The sequence below is a fragment of the Electrona antarctica genome (assembly GCF_951216825.1).
Source record: "Electrona antarctica genome assembly, chromosome: 10".
NCBI classification, from domain to species: Eukaryota; Metazoa; Chordata; class Actinopteri; order Myctophiformes; family Myctophidae; genus Electrona; species Electrona antarctica.
The window spans coordinates 10,902,392-10,917,664 of record NC_136791.1 but is presented as its reverse complement, the minus strand read 5'-3'; the positions used below and the strand labels follow the sequence as shown (position 1 = coordinate 10,917,664).

General features: G+C 44.1%; 1 protein-coding gene across 1 annotated transcript in view; it reads left to right on the top strand.

Annotated features, from left to right (window-relative positions):
- Nucleotides 1-15,273, top strand: part of ttc27 (tetratricopeptide repeat domain 27) — a 174,091-nt gene that overhangs the window by 35,738 nt on the left and 123,080 nt on the right. The window contains exons 6-8 of the mRNA XM_079512396.1: nucleotides 2,160-2,324; nucleotides 3,378-3,514; nucleotides 12,724-12,836. Coding sequence (XP_079368522.1) covers nucleotides 2,160-2,324; nucleotides 3,378-3,514; nucleotides 12,724-12,836 — 415 coding nt within the window. The remainder of the gene's footprint in view (nucleotides 1-2,159; nucleotides 2,325-3,377; nucleotides 3,515-12,723; nucleotides 12,837-15,273) is intronic.

The window sequence follows — 15,273 nt, the reverse complement described above, 5'->3', positions numbered from 1 at the left end:
TTCCACATGGAGGGACTTTGGCTTGATGAGGCCCTTCCTACTTACTTTCATTAACTGTGGCTTTGGCACTCATGCTGCTGGGGAAATGCAATCAGTTTATTATCCATTCTTGTTTATGTTTAGCAGAATAATAGTCTTTGATTAATTGGTTTAGTCAGTATTGTGCGACAAAATATCTAATTTCCACCCCCCTGTCTCACGCCGCCACATGCTCGTAAACAAGAGCCAATTTTCGGTCTCATTGTTTGGACCCACCAGTGAGGTTGTTATTAGGGAACATTTAAGGTTGGTTTTTAATTATAATTGACCTTATCAAGAGCATTGGAACATGTTTGAGATTACTCTTGGGGTGTGTGTGTGTGTGTGTGTGTGTGTGTTTGGGGGGGTGGGGGTGGGGAGCAGTTGTGAATGTTAATTTAACAGAGTGTGAAGGGTGGGGAGGCCTCTGGAAGTGGTGGATGGTAACAAAGAAACCCAATCCATATTCCAGAACAATAAAAAATGAAATGGAAAAAATGGACCACACACTCCTTTTTCTATGGAGATGAAGAGAAAGGCGAGTGCGAGTGTTGTATCAGAACCATGCAGATACGGGAGAAGTTTTTAATTTAAACTTTTTGTTTTGCTGCAATCCCATTTTTCCTCTGCAACTGTCAGTAACACCGGTCGAGGTAGGAGCCAGCGGTGCTTTCTAGTCGACAAAGGGCGGTATGAATAAAACATGCCGACGCCTTGACTTTGAGTCTTATTTCTATCCCCGGCATGTGTATTAGCTTGTTTTCATCAGAGCACAGCACTGGCACAGAATGGGAATACAAGTTGATATCGATCATTCCACAATACTCAAGACGGCAAACATCATGAAGGCGTTGCTGTAAAGGTATAACCGAATGCAGAAACATTTTAATTTGCTTCCATGCGCCACGCCACGGTGACTGACTCAAACACGGTGCTCTGTGAGGAGTGAAAGGCTCTGTGTTGAGCTTTTGGTCGTGTATAGCAGTGGAATTTAATGTAACACACATCGCTGGTGTGGGGCTACGTCACTGTTTAGTTTGTCTGTCCACGTTACATCCTGCGAGGTGACTTTGGATAATGTCTCGCACCTCTCCTTCCCTTTGCTCTAGCCCAACTCATTCTTTTCACTAGTGTCAGGGTAGATGCTATCGAGACATAATTCCACTCAGGGGAAGGGGTTTTGATGGTACTTACATTTTATGTGTGGAAAAATGTGTTTCCTTTAGTCTTTCACTGCTGCACAGGTGTCAAATCACCGCAAGAAGCTAATTTTCTTCATGAAATCACGAGCGGTGAAGGTGACACGGAGGCATTACGAGTAAATCTCCCTCACCTAGCGTGCACACAGGCCCCCCATCAGTCCCTGACCACAGATTCCTCATGAATGTTGGATTGGAGTGGGGACTGTGGAGAGTGTATGCCGCCTCGTCATGAATTATACACATTTTCGTTTTCTCCTGGTTTCATCCAGGGACAATCTGTCCACAACATGCGACGAGACCAGACTAACAGTGAGATTGGGGGGGTGGGGGATGGCGGCTTAGCAAGACAGGATAGACTACACTTCCCGTAGCAGCCTCCATATCTCAGATCTACTTGTCTTTTTAATGTGTCGCCTCAAGGTCTTTGTTCTGGGTGGGGCTGGGTTGGGATGCTGTGGCAGGGGGGGAGTGCAGAGGCAGTCGGGTTACGTGCTGTGCTGGGAGAACATCCAAGATAACGCAGCTGAAAGGATCTAGAGCGTACTAATTGTCTAATTATTATTTATCTATTTGTAATTATACATTTTTGAGTGGTGTAAACCACTCCTACAACTGGCTTTGTTAGTTTACGTGTCTGTCCGTACCAAAAAAAAAATGAGCATGGTTGCTATGGTCATCCAGTTCACACGGGTGTGATTTCATTACGTCAGACCACAGCTGATCAGTCTATATAAGACCTTACACCACTCAGTTCACACGGGTGTGATTTTTTTTTTTTAAACAAATGTAATGCACTGTGAAAATGGGACATTTTCAGCGTCCAGTCCAGGTTCCTTAATGTCTACAAAAGGAGATTTGGTTCATCCAAGTTGAATCAGTCTCTCCATTCATGCCAATAGATTCTTGACGAGTCTTCTCCCCTTTTTTTTCCTGCTGCAGTGCTGAAGTGTGAGACTCTGTTCTCAGACAGATGCCACAGGAACCTGGCCATCCAGTTCCACCTGGAGTGTGTGTACGTCCACCTGTCCTACTATGAATACCAGCATGCCAACACACACATCCAGAAGGCTCAGGAGCTGTCTGGACTGGAGATGAACCTGACCGGTAGGTACTATAGAACCACCTCCCTGTCATTACCTGGGGGCGGCTGTCGCTCAGGAGGTAGAGCAGGTCGTCCAATGATCCATGGGTCGGCGGTTCGAATCCCGGCTCCTCCTGTCTACATGTCGAAGTGTCCTTGGGCAAGACACTGAACCCCAAATTGCTCCCGATGTGCTGGTTGGTACCTTGCATGGCTTCCGCCGCAATCGGTGTATGAATGGGTGAATGTAATGCACAATCTATGTAAAGCGCCTTGGATAAAGGCGCTATATAAATGCACCATTTACCATTTATTACTTGGACCAGGACAGGTGGTTGCTTGATTATTGGTTGGAAGAGATGGGCAATAAACATAATGATAATAAATAAAATAAAAAGTTTGCCCACGCAAGGGGAAAGTTCCTGTCCACCACTGTAGCTTCTGGGGTTCGATATCTCCACGGTGCTTCCAGCAGAAGCTGGCAGGGAAGAGTGTTGTCTGTAGTTGCGCTAGTGACACCTACAGGTCCGTCTGGCCTGTTCAGCAGGGTGAAGAACATGGAGGCATAGCATGTTCCTCTACGTGCGTTACGCCCTCCCACAGAAAGAAGTGGCTGGCAACTCCACGCTTATCAGCCATGTTTGTCTACAAAAATGTTTATCTATGAAGACCCCAAGACCCAAGGGTAGGGGTTAGCAGTCTGACAGGAACTATACACAATTGGGGGAATTGGTATAATGACTAAAATCCTCTTATTAGATCAAATAAAAAAAGAATATAACTTCAACACCAACCAGTAGAACGAAAAGGCAGCTTGCACTCTCATACTGTATCCAGCGTGGTCTTAAGAAACCCAGAAGGCATTTAAATTAAGATGACAGTACATTAAATGTCGAGCAAAATGGCCGCTGTTTGAATATGGTCAGTTATTGTGAAATTGTTACATGATGGGTTGATGCTAGCTTTGCACGTTCATGTGCATAAAGTATGAAGTGTGTAAGCAAGAATTGTCAAGCTATGCCAAATGAAATGGTAATGTTGGGAGAAAGGTAACGGTTTCTGTTTGGACTGATCAGGCGCCCTCGGGAAGCGGACTCGGTTCCAGCAGACCTTTTTGGCGCAGCTCCTCCTAGAAGTCAAGCGGAAGGACATTATGGAGGAATGTGATGGTGAACGGAGCCCAGCCCCTACCCCAGCCGCCAGCCTGCCAAAGGTAGTGTTTCTCAAGTGGGGGGGTACGTGTACCCCTAGGGGTACACAGAGGTACTACAGGGGGTACTTGAGAGAAAATGGAAATGACAAATGTATGTGAATGTGCTGCTCTATAAAGGTTTAAACTAAATTAAGTAACTATATTGACTAGCACAACTGAATAGAAAACAATACTCTACTTACTTTTATTTTCAACATATTGACATAAAAACTGGACATTTAATGTCAGTATTTTCTAATCAAAATGTTGTTGTTGATTAAAGGGGGTACGTTGATTCAGCAAACGGGAAAAGGGGTACTGAAGCTCAAAATGTTTGAGAACCACTGGAGTAGATTATATTCACTTTTCACTTAATTCACTTAATGCCGTAGCCTTATGTTTAGTGGTATTATTGTACAAAAGATGAATTTACGGCCATGTAAATTCAGCCATTAATTAAGAGCAACATGGCCACTGTGTGAATACGGTCAATTCCTTTGTCAGTTTCATTTCTTTGTTTAGTAGCATAGGCTATCGGCAATTTTCTGGGTCTGACCAAGGGTTTGAAGAGGGGTGTAGTGGGGGCATCTTGTTCTATTCTTGCCACTGCAGTGGGGGCAAAAGATTTGTAATACCCAGTGTCATCAGCAGAGGGGGATGTCCACTCCTGGACTCCTGATGTCATCCTGGTGGTATCTGGAGTTTATTCTTTGGCTCAGTGGAAGCTTCACATTCGCTTCACATGAATCCATCTCACTCTCCCTCCTCCCTATTAAATATTACCGGAGGAGTTTTTATTGTGCATTCTTGAGTGTCTATTTGGGTCTACCGGTGAGGTCAGGTGGAGTTGGTTAGCCCTGCGTTGAGCAGAGACTGGATCTCACCAGCACGCACGAACGCATGCAGGCCTCCCCCCTCACACACACACACACACACACACACACACACACACACACACACACACACACACAGATATTATTCCCATACTGTATATAATATCAATTATATAATGTTTATGTACATTTACTCTAAGTAGACAATTAATAACCACTCAATTTTACGGTTATTGATAGAAACGCACGCATGAATACACCCACGCACACAGACACAACCTGCTCTCCACCACTTGGCTCCTCAGCCGTAGACTGGCTGACGTGAGGAGAGGAGACTGCACTCAGGACACATTTCCTCTCTACATCTTTGTTCTAAATCCAAGGAGTCATGGAGTCATGGAGAGTCCACACAGCCATGTGACCTGCGTGCGTGCGTGCGTGCGTGCGTGCGTGCGTGCGTGCGTGCGTGCGTGCGTGCGTGCGTGCGTGTTTTTGCTAACAATATTGTTTGGGCTTTTCTGCCTTTATTTTGCATTTTCAACGGACCATAACACAGGAAGGAACGCATGGACCGTTTGCCTTTTTTTTGTTTGTGAAATGCTGTTATTATCAACGGTTGGTGGTGCGATCGTAGTGGAAATAAATATTCTATCTACTAGATGCAGCAATGATTAAAACGCTGTAGTGTGCATGCCAGGTCGCTAAGTGGCGCCGGGGATGCGCTGCCAGATAGACCAGTCACACATCTACTTCCTACCCCCCCCCCCCCCACACACACACACACAGACATACATACACACACACACGCTGCACACTGTCGTGGCACACAAACGCACCCGAGCCCCACGGATTGCACATGCGTTTATTATTTACATGGGATGAAATGAACAGAGCCGTAACGTCACACGTTTTGCCGTTTTGCATCGGATTGCATGTTTAGACATTTTCAAGATTTCCACTCTGGAAGGTGGTTTCACTTTGTTCTAGTTTCAACACCCGCAAACACCGTTGTCGTCTAAACGGATGGCACCTATGATATTTTTGGAAACCATTTGTCGTGTAGCCTTAGAAATGAAAAACTGTTTTCCTCGTTTGCAGAGAACCATTCCGACCACGATGAGGTGTGGTTGATAACAGTTCATATTGTGCTTCCCTGCTGCACACGATTAGGCACAGCATGGCACGGCATGGTTTAAACGAGACCGGTCAGCATTACAAACCCTGTTCAGACATACAATCAAGCTTGACTGATGAGAAGGTCATGGCTGAGAATATGGGTCACTTACAGACCATAATTCCATGCTCTCCTGGCCTCAGTTATTCACTGTGAACACTGCCCACCACCCCCCGTTCCCCCCGGACAGGGCCGAAGTGTCACCTTAGATTAAGGCGATGGCAAGTGACAGTGCTTTTCACACCTATCATTCCTCTTGATGGTTTTATGGTCCTGTACTCTCAGGTGGATCCACTCCTCGTACAACAGTCGAGATGAACTGACCTTGGAATAACATCCACTATCCATTATTTGTTTGGCATGTGCCATGTGGTACTTGTGTATGTATGTGTGTTAGGGGTGTGCTGAAATATCCATATTGCGATATATATCGATACGTCCTCCCGCGATAAATAAATCTCAGATGCCACAGCAACCAGAAGTACTGAATTACTGGATGGTGATTTGTCCAAACAGCTTTGTGGGAATACAAAATGCAGAATGCATTTCCCCAGCAGTGGACAAGTCCACTGACACCAGTGTTAATGGTCAGTTGGTGGTGTTTGTGAGGCATTATGATGATACCAGTGATAATGGTCAGTTGGTGGTGTTTGTGAGGCATTATGATGACACCAGTGATAATGGTCAGTTGGTGGTGTTTGTGAGGTATTATGATGATGCCAGTGATAATGGTCAGTTGGTGGTGTTTGTGAGGTATTATGATGAGGGTATGAGGCAAAGGGGGAGTTTATTGTCTCCACCAGGCCGAAGGCATGGGGAGAGAGTATGTTTTGCACTCCGTCCGTGTGTGTGTCCGTCCGTGTGTCCTTCCGTCCGTCCGTTACCAGCTAATCTCAGGCACCGTTAACCCGGTCGATGCCAAACTTTGCACACACACTCCCTGGATGCCAACGATGAACCTCTGCCCCGCATTTTCCAGAACGGCCTGTTATAGCGCCACCATGAGGCAGCTTTTCACATTGTTTACCTAAAACTGCACCGATCTGCGTGAAACGTTGCATGCACACTCCCTAGAGGCCAAGGACAAACCTTTGACCTGCATTTTCCACATCTGCCTTTTATAGCGCCACCAGGAGGCCGAATTTTGTAAAACACATTTTTGGATATTACTCCTCCAGATTCTGTCCAAAAATCTCAAAAATCGTTACACAGTATCTCTATGGTCATGTGCTCAAGTCGGATCTGTCCGATATTTCATATTCCATCCTAATTGGCTATAATTGGCTTTCACAGTTTGCAAGATTGCCCCGTTTTGAACAAAAGCCTCAAATCATGAACGCAGCATGCAATTTACGTCAAATCTTTCACACATTTTCTTACTAGGCTGAGGAATATATCCCACCCTTTTCACATTGGCCTGTTATAGCGCCACCAACAGGTTGATTTTTGCAAAACACATTCTTGGAACAAAATGCCTCAAATCATCCAATTGCCATCAAAGGCAAACATATTACTTATTTATATTACTCCTAAACATTTTGCCAAACATCTCACACAGTCCTATCCTCCTGGTGGAGACCTGTGCCCAGAAGGGCACTTTTTCTAGTTGAGTATTAATTTAGTGTTTGAGTGGTGCAACCACTCCTATAGACAGCTATGTGTGTGTCCCTCCCTGTGTCCGAGCACGACAATTATTACAAAGTATTTTGTAGTTGCAGATATCGTGATATATCGTTGATGAAATTTAATACAATATATCGATATATCGCAATATATCAAATATCGTGATATTATCGTTATCGAGGGCCTAATATCGTGATATATATCGTATCGTGAGGTACCCGCGTGTGTGTGTGTGTGTGTGTGTGTGTGTGTGTGTGTGTGTGTGTGTGTGTGTGTGTGTGTGTGTGTGTGTGTGTGTGTGTGTGTGTGTGTGTGTGTGTGTGTGTGTGTGTGTGTGTGTGTGTGTGTGTGTGTGTGTGTGTGTGTGTGTGTGTGTTGCATTGCATGTATATTTATGTATGTACAACAGTATAGAGCTTCAAGGGATACAACCACAGGTTACCTATTTTAGACATTTTTCAGCCGTTCTCTATGATGATGATATATTGCATTTTTTGTGCAAATCTTTAATATGTCCAGTGTTATATTATTATATATCCGAGCTTGTATTCAGTACCAGCCACATACATACATACATGGCTGGCTGTGTGCCAGACGGAACCCAGCTGTTAAACTCACACTCTGGAGTGCAACCCTGTGTCATCCCCCCTCATGATGAAGTACCGATTAGGGGGACTAGTGCCAGGTGGAGTCCCCCATGGTACTGTGTGGGTCAGAGGAAGGTCACGCACGCACGCACACACACACACACACACACACACACACACACACACACACCAGTAGGGCGAACTTTCCAGATGTTGGTAGTGAAGAGTGACTGTGGGAGATGAAGGGTTCAGGATCAACAGTAAAAGTGTCTTTAGTTATTTTATTTAAAAAAATGTTACGTCTTCTCCAACTCTGATTTGTCTTCCTTCTTCTGTCATAACTTTCATCCCTAGACTGCTTTTCTCCTACAGAGGGTCTATTTTGGATCACAGGGCGCTCAATCTCTTCTGCTGACAACTTTGAACCTTTTGATAGCTGTGCACATGCGTGTGCGTGTGCGTGTGCGTGTGCGTGTGTGTGTGTGTGTGTGTGTGTGTGTGTGTGTGTGTGTGAGAGAGAGAGAGAGAGAGAGAATTGTGCTTATATCCTTGGGATTCCAATCATCATCCCTTCCATGGTGCATCAATTTACTTTCTCCCCCAAGCTGCTGTTATCAGAAGTGTGGAATTGAATCATAAGGGCGTAATTCCATGTTTGAGTTATATCTGTGATGCACACACTATCACTTAGTTTCCTTGCCTTTGACTAGCTGTAGCTGTAGCTTGTGCAAGGTAGGTTTCTTGTTGTGCACTAATCTGAAAGGTGAAAAGCCTCAAGCCCATGAAGAATAGAGCTGCGATGGCTCTGCTTGACTAATACAGCAGAAATCTGGTGGGGGTAGTTTTCGTCACACTGAGAAGATTAATTCATCATTTATATTTTATCGCACAATGGGGTCGCTGGGGCACGGTGGCACGGTGGCGTGCCGCTGGGGCACGGTGGCGCAGTCGGTAGCACTGTCGCCTCACAGCTAGAAGGTTCCCGGTTGGATTCCCGCCGGGGACACTGTGGACACGTGTTCTCTCCTCTGTGTCATCAGTGCCCATATAATACCCTGGATGGGGTTGGCAAAAGGGCTTTTCTGTGTGGAGTTTGCATGTTCTCCCTGTGTCCCCTAGAGTAGGTACCCTCACAAAAAACATGCAGTAATCCTCTATATTGCCTCCCCCTGGTCAGCCAGGGCGCCTGCTGGAGGAGAAAGGAACTAGTCCACGCACTACAACCTACTGTACCACGGAAACTCCCCCTGTCAAGTGATAAGAAGCGGCCTGCTCACTCCTCTCTCATGCATTGAAGGAAGCATGAGCTCAGTTCGGGGCTCTCCCCAGGTTGGCAGAGGGAGAGTAGCGCCCCGGAATTTACAGCTTAGGCAATTGGCACCAGGTGAAAGTTTTTTCCTACAGAAAATGGGTTACAAAATCATGGGATTAAAAAAACAACCCTAAAGCTGCCTCCCTCATCTGTACGTCTTGAAGCACCATTCGTGAAGCTCTGAATCTTTCAGACCTTCACCTTCAGACTGAAAGTATTCTACCAACATACTGTATATGGTAAATGTCCATGCGGTTCCATTGGGGGTGATTGTGAGTTATGGAGTTAAACCCTAATCCAATCAACCTGTATAACCTGAGGGGACAAACCCAAGTACCAACGGTATTCTGGAAATGCACTCTCATCTCCACAGAAATGGGCCTCCTCCCCTTGTATGTGTTCCAAAACCTCCCAAAAACATCGCTGGCCTCCGGCCAACGACTCTCTCGCTCCGTCTCTGATCCGCTGTGGCTGGGATCCAGCCCAGATCCTTGTGCTCTGCTCAGACCACTAATGCCCTCATTACTGGAGGGAGAGGGAGCAAATGGGCTCAATCAAGTCTGTCATTAGCCAGAGCTCGGTGGCTGCCTGTCTGGAATGGACAGAATGTTAGAGAAGAGGAGGAGGAGGAGGAAAGAAAGGCACAGATGCTCTCCCTCACTGGCCAATCAAAAACCACCATCGGTATGGAAAGGCCCTTGAGCAATCAGGAATCTAGTCGGCACACTATTTGTCAGTGCAAGACTTATTATGCTCCTAAAGAGTGAAATCCTCAGTTTCCATTTAACCCATTCTGGCCTGAGATCAGATTCTAAAAATGTCTTCTACATCCTGACAGTTCGATTTTTCAAAAATAGCAGACCTACAAGCTCGTAGCGCGCCACTCGGTGGCGCGCTATGAGCTTGTAGATCTGCTATTTTTCAATGGCTAAAGCATAACATAATGCTAACACCAAAAGGGGTTCCCGCCCAAAGTGGGTTAAACACAGAGTGTAATGAATAATGATGGACCCAAATCGACACATATGGGGTGCATTATGTTGTTAAATTAACACTGAATATATTTTTACTGTGTATGCTGTAATTGTCTTTCTCAGTGCAAAGTCATATTGTTACAGCTTCTGTCTTTTCTTCTTTAATGGAAGTTTGACTACCGTAAATCCTGTGATAGAGACCCGGGGCTTCTATTTGTTTCAACCAGGCTTTTATTGAAAGGAGGCATATTATAAGATAGAGGCCTATATTTCTATTTTTCAATCAGATCAGAATTAATAAAAAACACATTTTGTGTCAGTTTGAACCCAGTAAAATACCCAGTAATTTTCCTTGCCTGACACCAGGGTAAAACTGTCTCAATAGGAGATCAACCAACCATGTCCTCCCTGACACCAGGGTAAAACTGTCTCAATAGGAGATCAACCAATCATGTCCTCCCTGACACCAGGGTAAAACTGTCTCAATAGGAGATCAACCAACCATGTCCTCCCTGACACCAGGGTAAAACTGTCTCAATAGGAGATCAACCAACCATGTACTACCTGACACCAGGGTAAAACTGTCTCAATAGGAGATCAACCAACCGTGTCCTACTGTACCTGACACCAGGGTAAAACTGTCTCAATAGGAGATCAACCAACCATGTCCTCCCTGACACCAGGGTAAAACTGTCTCAATAGGAGATCAACCAACTGCATCAGTACTACAGTAGTTATTAACATACTCTTCCATTCAGATTAAAATAAATTTGTATTCATTCAAATAAGTCCCGGATCTTAGCTAACTCGACAGGAGTTGTCCATGCGCACATACAGTAGTAACACTCAAAACAAACACAGACAATGTTATTACATTGTTTATCCATCAAAATGGCCTATGTTAAAAGCTTATATTGACATTGGTTCTCTAACTTTTAAACTGCTAAAGTGAATCCACGGTCAAGTTTGCTTCAGAAGATGTGACATTCTTAATAGAAGATCTGTGCATTCTCTGCACAACCGCTTAAACGGCTCCATCGACAAACAACCTTGGGTGCCTGTCTCCTTTAATCAATCACCAAACTCTTCAGTCTTGAGCTGCAGACAAAGCATTGTGTCAATCAGCAGGTCTGTCTCTAGGAATCAAGGATGCCTTTGAATGTGAGATAGACCTATATTTCCTTCCAGCCCTATTGAAGAGCATTATTCTGTTCCGCACCATTGAGGAAGGGAGATTGAGTCAGTTGAAGAAGCACTCCATGTTTTAAAATAATACAATATGGGATTAAGCACCAGATTTGCGATTTGCCACAGATGGCTGCCTCTTTTATCAGCTTGGTGAATGAAAGCAGTCAAAGGTAAAACGATTAGGGGAGGAACATCAGAGAGAGAGAGAGAGTGACGGGGAGAATTGCAAGCTAAAACAGGAGCCGATGTATTGTCTAATGTCTACGTGTCACAGGCTGTTTTAGTGTTTAGTACAGTATGTACATGCCTGTATGTGAGTATGATCATATCTGCTTAACTCGGGTATACGTAACCACTTATAACCAGGCAGCTCTATTTTGTATTTGTATTTATTTATTCAGCACAGTATAAAAAACAACACAGTGAACATATAAATATAAGAAGGGTAAAGTGCTAGGCTGAGGCAAAAAAGCCCAAGGGGCTTATACGAGGCCTCTACCTATGTAAATCAAAAATGAAACATTGTACAAGAGATATAGAATATCCAGAAGACATCATTGCAGTATATAAAACAAGAACAAAACAAAAAAAACAACAAGAACATGATTAGAATTATAGGTTATCTACATGATTAGAGAAAAGAAGAGATGATACAAAGAAATATAATTAAGTAATCTGGTCAATTAAGTGGGTCCTAAACTTATGTTTGAAATTATTTAATGAAGTAGAATTTGATGAGATTGCTGTACAGGTGTTATAGGCAATACATTAAAAAAATAAGTGAAAAGAAAAGTGAAAATGGCTGATCTACAAGCTCACATGGGACGCATTGTGAACTCGTAGATCAGCTATTTTCACTGTTCATACAACATAGGGTGTGATTGAAAGTGTACATTCTCGTCTTGTTTATTATCTGTCTCTGCTACCTGACAAACGGGAGCTGTGCTGTGCAGGCCTGGCCTTTCTCTAATTTGCCCATGATTGTTAACTCAGAGAATAGGAGACCACCACAGTATTCAGAATTCAAACTATTTTAAAAATACATTTTCTTGGGTGTTCTTGGCAGCAACGTCTCGCCACACGTTTACTTTAGCCAAGTGGTTTTTAACAACTTTCACACCATTTTGACATTTTGTTGCTTGTTTATGAGACAAAGCGATATGGCTTCAACAGAGGTTGTGTTTCAGGCCTTCAGCTGGACCACTGCTTGTTATGAAATGTACTCTAAAGTGGTTGTTTGGTATTTGAGTGTACCACACGGATTCTGCGTCTGCCTGGATGTCCACCACTCAATCACTAAGAACAAATTAACAATTGTGTGTTCGACATCTGGCAAGGATTCACCTCTTTCACTCATAATTCAGTTTGATTAAATCCGTGCAACAGACCATATGCTCCTAGCGAGTGCGAGGAGGACCCTGATTTGAAACGGTGTAGATTAATTAAAGAGTTGGAGTTTGGAAAGCATTTAAGAGAAGCATGTGTGTGTGCACGCACGCGCATGTGTGTGCAGATCTGACAGTGCTTGTGTTTCCATAGGACCTTGAACTAACTGATGAGACAGTGCTGAACCAGATCAACCTTGCTGAGCCAGATCACTACCAAGTGCCAGATCTCAGCGCTGAGGAGCAGGCCCTCATCCTGGGTGTCTGGTAAGAGCACTATACATAACACTGCACAAAACTCTAACATGCCCTCATCCAGGGTGCCAAGTTAGAGCACTATAACACTGCACACAACTCTAACATGCCCTCATCCTGGGTGTCTGGTAAGAGCACTAAAACACTGCACAAAACTCTAACATGCCCTCATCCAGGGTGCCGAGTTAGAGCACTATGGCACTGCACACAACTCTAACATGCCCTCATCCAGGGTGCCGAGTTAGAGCACTAAAACACTGCACACAACTCTAACATGCCCTCATCCAGGGTGCCGAGTTAGAGCACTAAAACACTGCACACAACTCTAACAGGCCCTCATCCAGGGTGCCGAGTTAGAGCACTAAAACACTGCACACAACTCTAACATGCCCTCATCCAGGGTGCCGAGTTAGAGCACTAAAACACTGCACACAACTCTAACATGCTCTCATCCAGGGTGCCGAGTTAGAGCACTAAAACACTGCACACAACTCTAACATGCCCTCATCCAGGGTGCCGAGTTAGAGCACTAGAACACTGCACACAACTCTAACATGCCCTCATCCAGGGTGCCGAGTTAGGGCACTATGGCACAACTAGGTTGTGATCCTTTTGGATTGTAAAGGATTTTTCGTTCCTTAACGACATCCTCTCAAGGTCCAATCCCTTAATGGTTCCTTTAATGATTCCTACTGGCGGTTCCATTCTAAATGGACCCTTGGTCTGTAACTCAGAGTTATGGCGGTCCTTGAAATTCAAACGTTTGAGAACCACTGGTAGCCGAGGTGGACGGGTGGGACATTTGGTAAATAGTCTTTTTTTTTTATAGGCCTAACATATTGTCTATATGCATACATTCATGAATCCACTTGCTGAACGGCTGTCTGTATTGGGCAATTTGTTTTATAGAGGTTTCTTGTGACCCTACCACAAGTAAGACGCGTAAACGCGGGAAGCGAACAAAGCTGTTGTGGCAGTCTGACACACACACACACACACACACACACACACACAGACACAGACACACACACACACACACACACACACACAGACAGACCTCTGTATCTTCCAATTTCAGTTCGTATTGGTTTGCTCCCAATCTTTTGCCCTCTGGTGGCGGGCGGGTGGTGTTACAGCGTGACACACAGACAGACAGACAGACAGACAGACAGTTTTGGCCATCTTCTATAGTTAGTGCTCACTTCGTTCGCAATCACTTCGTTCGCAATTAACATCCTATGGCAGGCAAAAATGTAAAAAATGTAAAACTTTCCTTTTGCTTTAAGTAGCATCGGTTCATTCGGTTCCGAATCACAAACCTATACTTTATGTCACTGCACAAAACTATCCTCCTGGGTGTCTAGTTAGAGCACTATTATGGCACTGCACAAAACTCTTAACAGGCCCCTAGTAGACGGTGCCTCCATGTCTCCTGGGAACACCCTGGGGATATACGTAGTAATTTTACAGGGAAAATACAGCAAAAGGAGAAAACGAATGAAACGTCTTGGAAAACTTTGGATAGTTCTTGAGAACAGTAATGGATTTATCTCTCTAAAATATCGACAGAAATGATCCCTAGAAGATGTAAAACAAAACAAAAAAGGATGAACTTTCCTGTATCAGTTTCAGCATTCTTTAGATCTAGCAAACAAATTAAATCAGCGTTAAAGGGATATTTCACATGTTTGGTGTCATTTTAACGTTTTAAAAGGATCCCTGGCTAATATGACAAATATGCCTTAAAACATTATACTTGCCCTCTATAACTAAAATTTTAAAATAAAAACACCTTAAACATTTTCTTTCTTTCATAAAAAGAGAATCTTTCACTCAATTGGAACTGAGTTGATGATGTCATATGTCCATGTGTGGTCCAGCCCTAAGGGATGTATGAAATGCACTTAGAACAACATGAGAGATATTCTAGTCTACACTACAGCAGGTTAGTTACAAAATGTGATACTGTATATTTGGCCTACGGTCGATTTTGAATATGACATTATGTTTTTTCCAAAGCTCGCCAAAGACGTCTCTTGACGTGTGTAGTGTGTTTTTAGTTTTTACGCTTAGATGGCGCTCTTCGTCAACCTATGAGTCTCCATTTAACTCTCATTGAAACTAGGAACTAGGGAATCGCGTGATCGGAAAAATCCGCTCCCTAGATGCTGCACTTTTAGAAACCCTCTTCCATCCCTCGCCATCATCGTACTTTTCAATGAACTATTGAACGGATCGGTGCCAACCCACAGGCACACCTGCAGCAGATCAGGTAATTAGTTCAGGGCAATTACATGGGCTGTATTTAAGGGAACTACACCCTATGTGAGAAAAGCTGGCACCGTGACTGTATATTTATTTTGGACAGTCGACTCTGTTCATTCTAAGTTCGTTACTGTCACTCTGTGACTGAGTTTACGATTTCCAGTTTACACAGCGCTGAGAGAGC